General features: G+C 44.5%; 1 protein-coding gene across 1 annotated transcript; it reads left to right on the top strand.

Annotated features, from left to right (window-relative positions):
* Positions 1 to 5,202: 5,202 nt before the first annotated feature.
* On the top strand, positions 5,203 to 6,234 carry NANP (N-acetylneuraminic acid phosphatase; the record flags this gene model as incomplete). Its single annotated transcript, XM_082481057.1, has 2 exons — positions 5,203 to 5,292; positions 5,539 to 6,234. The coding sequence occupies 2 exons, from the start codon at positions 5,203 to 5,205 to the stop codon at positions 6,232 to 6,234; spliced, it is 786 nt and encodes a 261-aa protein (XP_082337183.1).
* Positions 6,235 to 11,675: the final 5,441 nt, after the last annotated feature.

Genomic DNA, 11,675 nt, shown 5'->3' with positions numbered 1-11,675 from the left:
GGTCCCGGCCCCGCCAGCTCAGCTGTGCCCCACGCCGCTTGGCTTACGGGGGATGCGGGCTGCGGGGCACGCCAGGTGCGCCTCAGGCGTTTCACGCCGTAGCAGTACTGCCCCACCGGCGCTGCCCCGCTCTAGCTGTTAGCTGTTTCTGTTACGGATGCTACAAGGCAGATATAGCAACCGCATACTATAGCTCATCTATATGGGCAGCCGAGAGTGGCGATGCACCCAGCTCTTCCCAAGTAAATCCAAATATGTTTTTTTTCAGTAGCCCTTTTCCCTCTCTGACTTGCCGGTCAACACTCATACCCCTTACAAAGTGTGGCAGTTAACTACAGCTCCAAATATTCTCGGTGTTTGTATCAGTATCCCACTTTTCTGCCCTACTGCAATGGTCTCATCCTCAGCAGCTTCCCAAATAAATCAATTTCAAACCACAGTTAGGGCATGTAACAAAAAGTATTTCCTCTTATACATTTTGAATTTTCAACTCAGTTGCTATCCTTTTGGTTAGATATTATTTTATTGCATCGAATTGTTTAATTGCATTGAATTGTTTTATTGCATCCCATTTTACTGCAGTTTCTCTCTGTAAGATTTTCCTCAGCCCTTAAACACCTTCTCTACCCTTCCAATTCTGCATCTGTGGGAATTCTTTAATGAGGTGATCAGTAAGCACAAGTCATTCCAAATGAAGTTGTACCGCTAATGTAAATTACAAAAAAAGCCCAACTTCAACGTACTTTTTTACGCCGTGTTTCATCATGTTCCTCCTGTATTCATGAGCTGATTTTACAAAGGTGGTCTTCCACTTTTTACAGATCATGCCAAAGTGCACATACTGAATTTAGAAAAGCTAAAAAGAAAAAAAAAAAAAAAACAAAACAGTGTAACTTAAGTGTTTTTCCTTCCAGCCTGGATTGTCTGCATTTATCAGAGCCGAATGTCGTTCGTCAATCCATTCAGCCTGCTCAGATCTGTTTAAACTTCTCACAGTCCTATTTTGGTCTCAGCCAACAAATAACTTTCTGCAACACAGGAGCAATTTCTCTTTTCTCATTGCTTAACCCTTCTTTAAACTTCAAATACATTATGGGTATCACTGAACATTAAGGCACTTCATAGTAAGCCTTTTACTGGAATAAAGAAAAAAAAATCATCCACCAAATTAATAATATATTCTGGGGAAGCAGGAAAGACAATAAAAGCAGGAAAGAAAAGAGATCTCCATGATTAGTTTCCAGAGGCAATATCTAAAGTATGGAGCAGATACGTTCCACTGTGTCCACTCGATATCTACTCCTGATCACCCAGATACATAACCTATTGGACTCTGCTTTGATTCCCACACCCACTCCCTGCAAGATCTCTCTCCAGGGGAAGCCAGAAAGCTGTAGAGGAGAGAAGGAAAACAGCGGTAAGCTTTAGGTCTCATCCTCAGAATGAGGAAATGGCTTGGGCACCCACCAGCACCCAGGAAGCACAACTACCTTCCCATAGCACTGACACAACCAAAAAGGAACCCATTCAGCTGCCAGTGGAAATGCAAAGAAAAACATCAGAGAGTTCAAAATGCTAACTTCTAACTATCACCATCTTGTCGAAAAAAAGGACAAACCATGATATGAGTCACATAATTTACAAATTATTATTGTTATGTGTATGGATAAAACAGGTTTTCTTTGAAAATGTTCATGACATTCTGCCTTGTTAAAATCCACCTAGAACAATTCCATAACTCTATATATGGACCTCATTTAAAGATACCAAAATGGCATTCTTACATTATCACTTCTAGAACGTGCGATACACCTCATGTTTCAACTTGGCTCCTAGTTAGGTTTCTGATCACTGTCCTTTTCCTGGTTCTGAGTTTCTCCGAGGCATTTCTAGCCTCTACAGAGCCTGCAGAAAGAACAATGAGAAAGTACTGCGCATGTCTGAAAGCAGAAGATGACACACAGATCACACATGCTGAAATGCTGATAGAAAAAGCTGGGATGAGTAGCCTTATTTGCTAACCCTGGGGTTCATACAAATACAGCATGGCAAATAGCTGGCTGAAGTTAACCAACCCTGCAGTAACTTTTACAAGTATACACAAAAGCACATTTTACAATTGCAGCCCTACTCTGAAGTGAACACAGGTTTTCCATGCACAGCGAGCTGATGAGAAAAATTAAAATAATAAAAGTAAGTTTAAAATGTAATTATAATCCATGGTTTAACTGCTTCAATTATGTATCTGAAAGCTTCCAGTAAAGATATATGTCTTACCAAATCTTCTAAAATGTTTATTTTCCATTTATGGCCCCTTTGACCAACCATCAAAGAAAGCACAAAGATTACTTTTATGTAAATATACCTTTTCTGAAAGGTATGCATTTCATAGGATCCACTGGAACACAGGGCTGTCTGAAATAGACACCATCTTCTTAAGCAGAGAGAATCCTAGAAATTCGGCTATTTTTAATCACTCTTCTGTGTAAACTCTGGAAAAACAGTAATTCAGTAGAGGGACGTGAAATCTGTATGCCCAACACTTTTTCCATTTTATCAAATCAAAGCAGCACATTTTATTACAAGTCAACTAGAGCAATTTTATTAAAACTCCTTACCCGTGTCTGTTTCTTCTCAGAATCCCTCCCTCTCCTGAAATGCCAGCCTTCTGTAGTTTTGCTTGCCGTACAGAATCACAGAATGGTCAGGGTTGGAAGGGACCTCTGGAGATCATCTAGTCCAACCCCCCTGCCAGAGCACGGTCACCTACAGCAGGTTGCACAGGATGGCGTCCAGGTGGGTTTTGAATGTCTCCAGAGTGGGAGACTCCACCACCTCTCTGGGCAGCCTGTGCCAGTGCTCTGCCACCCTCAAAGGAAAGAAGTTCCTCCTCATGTTAAGATGTAACTTCCTATGTTCGAGTTTGTGCCCGTTACCTCTTGTCTTATCACTGGGCACCACTGAAAAAAGACTTCCCATCCCCTTGACACCCTCCCTTTAAGTATTTGAAAGCATTAATAAGATCCCTCCTCAATCTTCTTTTCTCTAGACTAAAAAGACCCAAGTCCCTCAGCCTTTCCTCATAGGAGAGATGTTCTAATCCCCTAATCATCTTTGTAGCCCTTTGCTGGACCTTCTTCAGCAGATCCGTGTCTTTCTTGAACTGGGGAGCCCAGAACTGGGCACAGTACTCCAGATGTGGCCTCACCACCAAGCTCTTTGGCAGGATTTTTTTGGCCTTATGTGTGACCCAACGTCTTTTATCAGACAAGGAGATTGCTAACAAAGGTGCAATTTTCAGAACTGAAACTGGCCTGGAGCGAACTTCAGTTTCTCTGGTAAGATACAAAGTTTGCTCCAGCTTTGTGTACATTGTTTAATTATTACTGTCTAATCAACACTAGCAGTATTAACAGAAATCAACAAGATTTGCTTGCTGGTTGATAAAAAAAAGGATACTTTGTTTAATCGAAACATGTTGTCAAAGACCAACAGCAATATTGCTTGTTGAATCAAGCCTGCTGTTAAACTTCACGATAACAGTCAGAGGGCTGGAGCACCTCTCCTATGAGGACAGGCTGGGAGAGTTGGGGTTGCTCAGCCTGGAGAAAAGAAGGCTCCGGGGAGACCTTCTAGAGGCCTTCCAGTACCTAAAAAGGGCCTACAGGAAAGCTGGAGAGAGACATTTCACAAGGGCACGTAGTGATAGGATGAGGGGGAATGGCTTCAAACTGGAAGAAGGTAGATTTAGATTAGGTATCAGGAAGAAATTCACTATGAGGGTGGTGAGGCACTGGAAAACGTTGCCCAGAGAGATAGTAGATGCCCCATCCCTGGAAATGTTCAAGGCCAGGCTGGACAGGGCTTTGAGCAACCTGGTCTACTGGGAGATGTCCTTGCCCACGGCAGGGGGGTTGGAACTAGGTTATCTTTAAGGTCCCTTCCAACCCAAACCATTCTATGATTCACCCTGGGGAAAATTATCTATTCTGAAACCACAGTTGGTACATACAACTGTAAAACTTGTTCTATCATGCTTTTTTTTTTTTGCTTCATCCAAACGCCTTTCTGATTCATTTGCTCTAGAAAATATTGACCTTTGGAATTTCAAATATTCTAATATCATATCAGTTCCCCATATACTGAAGTGTTTCTAGTGGAGTCACTGGCTTTGACTTTGTAATGAAAAATCAACCCGGTGCTGTGGGATTGCGGCTTGCTTTGCCCCCAGGTGACTGCAGGAGGACATGCTCCAGGAGCCGGGAAAGGCGCTGCTGCGCCTGCATGCCGAATTGAACCGCATCTCTTGCGCGTGTGTCCTCCTCCTCCGTGCAGGTCCTTTTTCACCATCGCCTATTCAAGGAAGGCTCCGGAATACAAACCTACGGGGTTCGGCACCTTTGGGCGCCAGGCAGCGACACCGCGAAGAGAACTTCCCGCGGGAAGTTTCCTAAGGGCGGCAACAGGCTTCGCCAGCCCCGGCAGCCGCCGACACCACAGCAGCAAGGCAGCGAGCCCCAGGCGGAGGGAAAGCCGCGGGGGCCGCCCCACAGCCGTTCCCGGGTGGAAACGCCGCAGCGGAAAAACCCTTTCATGGTGCAGTTGTCCCCTGGCGGCATTCCAACAAGTATTTCCCCAATCAGCCGCCGGCTCTCGGATACCTCCCCCGGAAAGCGCTCCTGCACAGCGAGAGCAATCCCGCCCCACGGCCGGCGCAGCTAAGAGGCGCGCAGGGCATCGCGGCAGGGCACGGGAGCTCCCCCCGCCGCCCTTCTTGCACGACACGACACGACACGACACGACACGACACGACACGACACGACACGACACGACACCCCCCGGCGATCCGGGCGGGGTGTCCTCACAGCCCCGCTCCAGGGCCCTGCGTGATTTCCACCCTCCTGTCCCGGCGGGGCTCCGCCCGCAGCCCAGCCCGCACCGGGCAGCGCGTTTTACAGCAGAGGAACAAAACGGCCGTCGCCGTCGCCGTCGCCGCCGCCGGCTACCTCACGGGCGCGCCGCTGCGCCCCGCCGCCGGGCGAGGCCCCGCCCAGCGCCGGCAAGGGGCGGAGCAGGGGCGGGACCGGCCGCCCCCGCCCCGCTGTGCCCCGGGACGGGCGGCTGTGGCGGCGGTCGGGGCGCTCCCCTCCGCCCCGGCGGCTCGGCCGTTAGAGCGGGGCGGCTCTCGCGAGAGGCGGTGCCATGGGGGTGCACGGCGTCAAGGCGGTGTTTTTCGACTTGGACAACACGTTGGTCGACACGGCGGCGGCGGGGCGGCGCGCCATCGAGGAGGTACTGCCCTTGCGTGTGTGTCCGTCCCCCCTCCCCCTCACGGCCCTCCGACACGGGGGCTGCGGCCGTGGGCCCTCCCGGCTCGCCCGCCGCGGTGCCGCCTGCCCGGCACGGAGACGCGAGGCGGAGGCCCCTCGGCGGCCGTTAACGGATGCGGCGCTGGGAGGGAGGGAGGGAGAGAAGGGGGCGCGCGACGCCGGGCTGCCCGGGCGCTGACGGGGGGGTGCCTGTCGCCCGTTTGCCCAGGTGATAAAGGCCCTGCAGACAAAGCACTACTACAGCGAGGGGGAAGCCCGCCTCGTTTGCGATAAGGTCCAGGCCAAGCTTCTCAAGGAGTGTCACGATCCCGCCAAGATGTGCATCACCGACCTGCGGATCTCCCACTGGGAGGAGGCCATCCAGGAGACCACCGGCGGGGAGGCCAACCGAAACCTGGCGGCCGAGTGCTATTTCCTGTGGAAAACCACCCGCCTCCAGAACCTCACCCTGGCCGAGGACACGCGGAGCATGCTCACCGAGCTGCGGAAAGGCCTCCGCCTGCTCCTCCTCACCAACGGCGACAAGCAGACGCAGAGGGAGAAGATCGAGGCCTGCGCCTGCCAGCCCTACTTCGATGCCATCGTTGTGGGAGGGGAGCAGAAGGAAGAGAAACCGGCGCCATCCATATTCCATTACTGTTGCGATCTCCTGGGGGTGCAGCCCGCGGAGTGTGTTATGGTTGGGGACTCTCTAGATACAGATATTCAAGGAGGCCTGAATGCTGGCTTGAAAGCAACTGTCTGGTTAAACAAAGCAATGACTACCCCAGTAGATACCTCCCCAGTACCTCATTATATCATTTCTTCTGTTCTGGATCTTCCAGCGGTTTTACAGAAGATGGAGCACAAAATTAATTCTAATTTAGGAACTGACCACATGGCTAGTAGTAATGAAGCACACTGATGGTTCCAGCATACGATCAGAGACGTGCTGAGCTGTTAGGTGACTCGTGCGCTTTTAAAATATTTGACCATAGGATTTTGAACTCCTGTATGGTACACTGTCTTAAACAGTACATGGATGAGTAAGAGCAGAGTCGTCAGTGAAAACAGCATAGAAACAAAGAATTAGATTAATTTAAAAGATGCAAGTGCAGTAAATTTAAAAGAGCTGCCTCTGTCTGGAAGTTATTTTGACAGACTGTGGCTAAAGTCTATCTGTCTCTGACTTGAGTTGCCAGTCTCTTGTTTTTATAGCAGAAAAGACAATTTGAATGTTTTGATCTTTCACATGCTTTGCTGACTTGTAAGTTTAGCAGAAGCTTCAGTTCAAACCTTGTTTGCAGTGTGTAAAAGAAGCTGAGAAAGAGAGTGTGGTACAATCTGGTAAATCTTCAAAATTGATCTGCAGTTTATCTCAGGAACTGGAGTGAATTTTGCTGTTTCTAAAACCAGAATTTATTATGTATCAGAGCATTAGAAAATGCTCTACCTTTGATCTTTTTCTAAGTTTGCAAGTTTTGGAATTTTTTGCAGACTTTGCAGTGACTTTTCTTTCATGGAATCTGTACCTCTTGCCAAAAGTACTTAAATGTACATTAAAAACTTGCATTTGTGTAGGGGACCATTTATCAGAGGGACTTGATGGATAAATTTTTACTTTATATTATCTTGGTGCTTATGCAGATATGCAGAATACCTGTAATTCAGATTATGATTTTTGTTGGAATGTAATTGATAAAACAGGGTTATTTTCAATGGTCTTCTTACTGTACTGTCAGACTCTTTAAAAGCTAATTTTATTGTTCCGTCTGATTTTATTAGTGAATTTTGATCAGACTTTTTTGGAGAATCTGTTCTTGGTCTTGCTCAGGTGTATGACTATGCCGATTCAGCTGCACGATCAGTGCTTTTTTGACTGTTTTAGTGGCACTGCTACACAATCCCTCCTTACTCCAGTTTCTACATGTGCTTCATGTGATTTACTCTGGAGAAAATATGAGCTAGTTGTTTGTAAATGGCTTTCATGACTCTTCCAGGAAATTAGAAAATTATGTCATATGTATTACAGTACTGTGTACAACTTTATAAAGTGTATGTGCTGTTTTCACTTACGTGCAGAAGATGACTCTCTTAAAAAACTAAGATTTCTTTTTCCCAGATCATTATCTTAATAATTTTTTTTTCTATACTTCATATTCTTACTATATAATGTGAAAGTATCCACATACTAAATGGAAGTGTAAGCACTTGCTGGAAAACCTGTGTTTCCCAAAGCCTACTTGCTATATATACTTTTGGTTGAATATATGACCATATCTGAGCAATCACATGACAAATCTTTTGAGAACAGGGATATTGAGGTGCTGGCAGAGGAGTGTGTGCCACGTGGGCAACAATAAAAGACCAGCAAAAAGTATAGAAACCTACCAGGACATGGGTGTGTAGAAGGAATCCTATATACAAAAAAAAGATTCCTTTGTTTAACTTGACATGAATTTAAGTTAATGTGGTTAAGTCTTGCATAGGATTACAGATTCAGTTTAGAGGAGGAGCTGGCTTAAGTTATTTTGTGAAGAGTTTAGGTTGCATCAAAGTATGTTGCTTCTACATTGAGGAGAAAAAAAAAGGAAATTCATTACAATTTGAACCCCTTCCTTCCAATTGTCCCTTATAACTGCTAAAGCAGCCCAGGTTCTTCATGTTATCTAGCCAAGAGCTTTGGGACATCAGGATCAATGAAAAGCACGGAGGGAGGCCCCACCTGTACCTTTGAGGAAATCATATGCTAAAAATGATCCAATTACAGTGGTATACTAAGTTACCACATGTAACATGAGCGAATGGGACTGAGTCGAGACACACCTTTGTTACTGAAGTAAGAGGCTTAACTTAAGATTTTGTTTTGCATTTGGAAGAGTATGAAAACCGTCACTGGTTGCTGATGAGCAAAGTGTTGCGAATAACATTCCTTATAACCAAGGACTGAGAGAAAAATAATAAAGATCATTGAGCCTATGAGGAATATTGTGTAAAAACAGAAATGTGTCCAAAAGGTTAGATGGATCCCTGAAAAGATAATGTATTTGAAGTGATCTGTTTTAACCATACTGTCTGATACAAAAGCAACAACTTTGCTTACAACAGCATCCCAAAGGAGCTGCGATACAACTCTGCACTGTTTGCACAACATCAGGGTAATAGAACTTCAGTCAGAATGAGGTTTCTGATGCAGCTGAGATTTAAAACAAACAGTGATTGTTCACAATTCTGTCTGTAGGCTTGAAGGATATATACACACCAGGTTACCTTTTTTTAATATAAGTTGGGGCTCATGTTCTCTTGCTACTGCATCATTCTGAAGTGGGATGCTGAGCCTGCTTATTGTACAAAGGGTCTCTTGTTTTAGAAGAGACTGCTCTTTGTTTTGCACGTGGACGGTCGTTTTCTTAAATCTATGAATCTATAAAACACCACTGTAACTGAACACTCAGGTGATAGTGTGGTCTGTAGAGGCCACACCCAAGTATATTTTTTCCACTGCTGAGTTCTGTACCAGGCTGGATGTGACTGCCAGTGTCCAGATAGGGCTATAATGTTATGATGCTTCTATGAATCAAGAAGAAACAATAGAAGGGATTTCTCTATTTATTATTTATTTTCTTCTGTTTCTTAGAAGCAGTTACCCAGTAAGATGGATTAGGTATCTGGAGTATCTAAATACTCAAGATGTTTTTCTTGGATGGAGCTCTTACAGAAAGCCTAACAAAAAATAATTATATTTAACGAAATGGAAACATAAATGCAGTGATGGGATAACTTTCACATCAGAAGCAGGAATAGATCAGTAAAACAGTCGATATTCTGTTCCAGTTAAGTTCTGGTTTTGCTTAGTGTCACGCTCTATTAGCTAGGTCGTCTAGTTTATATTGCCAAACCACACAAAATAAAAAGAGGAAAAAGAAATTCTATCTATATTTTTTAAAACTATTTTATTTTCAGATAAATATTACCTCCTAAGGTTAATCTACAGTAACTTTGACTTTAGTGAAATGAACTGAAACAATAGTTTAATGCCAACTGTATTTTAATTCTTGATTTAAAATAACCCATGTACTAGTCTAATAAAAGTATTTTGTTTACAAAACATTTCTTTTAGTGCTCTGTATTACTGTGGATAACTATGTTTGTGACTGGGTTTACAATAAAGGGCATGAGTTCTGCTTGTTTTTTTTTTAAATAGCCCAGAATTAGTCTTCAAAATTGGCGACCTCATGTTTAGATGTGGTGACTGGGTGTAGTTTCCATCATTTCAAACAGAGGCTGAAACATAATTATCTATTTATGAAGCTTCTCAGCCAGACTGTGTGTATGGAATTCCTAACTGCAGTTCATTGCTAGTTGAACCTGACTTGGCAAGCTAAGTGCCAGCTCAGGTATGCCTACGTGTCCCAATGTCATGGCACTGGCAGCTGCAGCAGCGTAAGAACAGACTGCAAAGCAGGTAAGATAAATAAATACAGTAAATACAGCAATACAGTCCCTGGAGGTGTTCAAGGCCAGGCTGGATGGGGCTTTGAGCAACCTGGTCTAGTGGGAGGTGTCCCTGCCCATGGCAGGGGGGTTGGAACTAGGTTATCTTTAAGGTCCCTTTCAACCCAAACCATTCTGTGATTCTATGATGACGTCAAGTCTAGAGGACCCATTTCAGTTTCAGAGGACCCATGGGTGCACAAAGCCGTATCTGAGCTATTGCTACACTCACGTTTGTATGACTTGGGAGAGTGGAGAGTGGGATGTTGCTCGCTTCAGGGCTCTCTTGGCTGCAGAAAAGCAAGCTGTCCCCTGGTAGCTTTCCACTGGGTAATGGAACAAATTGCCCATCTTCTGGACCCGTGGAGATAGATGGAGAAAGGTGGAAAGGTGAGGGTACCGTGTTAAACTGAGTAAAGGGGGACTTGGCATCTATGGCCTCCACTTGGCTGTGCCAGCTAGCTGTCTGAAGTGTCACCCAGCGGCACACAGGGCATCTCTGTTCTCGTTGAGGAAGCTTTGTGTGTGTAAGGCATTAAGCTGGACAGTGACAGCCTCAGAAATGAGGGCGTTTTCTTAGGCGCTTGAAAAACTTCAGCACAAAGTTAAGAGTTCTTAGAAGGTGATCTGAATGTTTTATACAGGAGGTAAGTACCTTTCATTAGACTACTAAGTTAATGCAAAGAGATGAGATGTTTGAATGGGATAACAGCTAAAGGTTTTCATATTTCCTGAAATACAGACAACGGACAACTTCCCGTGCCCCAGCTAACCTGAACCAGTTCTATTTGTCTTTTCCTCTGAAGCTTCTGTTACTCGACAACACCAGTAACAGGGCTTTGAGCTAAACTGAAGTAGTCTGAACCATCACAGATCACATACGTTCATATATGTAGCAATTTTTTTCAACTCCAGCTCTAAAATGGGTTATCTTGAGGCCTTTAAACAAAATTTAAAATCCTACCTTCATTCTATACTAACAAAACTCATCATCTGGAAATCATTTCAACGTGTTGAGAGGTACAACAAATCGAAATGCAATGTACCTCTGCTGTATGTAGCGGTATACTGTTCTTTTGTGCACAGCTTTTACTATCAGCCTTGCAGTGGGATTGTCTCCATTATAACTCGCTTTCTAGATCACGCTGTGCACATACAAGAGACATAACAATGCAGAGATGATGTCAGCTGTGTCTAAAGCAAAAACTGCAACTTTTTGCCTATGTTGCAAGGGACCTAGACACAGAGAATCACGTTGCCTGCTCCATATAGCATATTTTGACCTTTTATTCCATCTACTAAAAACAATTTTGCATGAGAGCCTTTTGCTGAACAGCCCTCAAATGCCAGAAAAAAATGCATTTTAAAAAGTATGAAATTAAATGATGGTGCTAATACATGAAATTTCAGTCCTTTAGGAGTGCAAGCCATGTTTCTTAAGTCAACACTTAACCAAAGATCAGGTGATAACTTCTCATAAGGTCTAGTTTAACATAGGAAAATGTTGCCATTTACATCAGTGGAACTTCACAAGGTTAAGTAAGATTTGTATGCTGATTTCTATAAGATCACCTGCAAGTGATTTCTGCCTTCCACTTCTCCTCACTCAGCTAATTGATCTCCGTCATCTATTTTGTCAGTTGCATTTCCCTATCTTTCAGAATCACAGTGGTATCTAGAGTTTGGGGTGCAGTTTGCAGAGGAATGCAATAAAAAGTAATGGAAGAGAGTCAGCTTTTGTAGCAAGAGCATACCAAGTATTTACATTTAGTACCACCTTCTTGGCAGCTCTGTGCTGCAAGAATGTGTTTGTGCTGTGTTTGTTTTAAATGGTCTTTCCTCCAAAGAAACTTCCATTCATATCACACAGAC

The sequence above is a fragment of the Vanellus vanellus genome (genome assembly GCF_965231255.1).
Source record: "Vanellus vanellus genome assembly, chromosome: 3".
NCBI classification, from domain to species: domain Eukaryota; kingdom Metazoa; phylum Chordata; class Aves; order Charadriiformes; family Charadriidae; genus Vanellus; species Vanellus vanellus.
The sequence above is the reverse complement of the archived record's forward strand: the minus strand, read 5'-3'. Positions and strand labels throughout refer to the sequence as shown.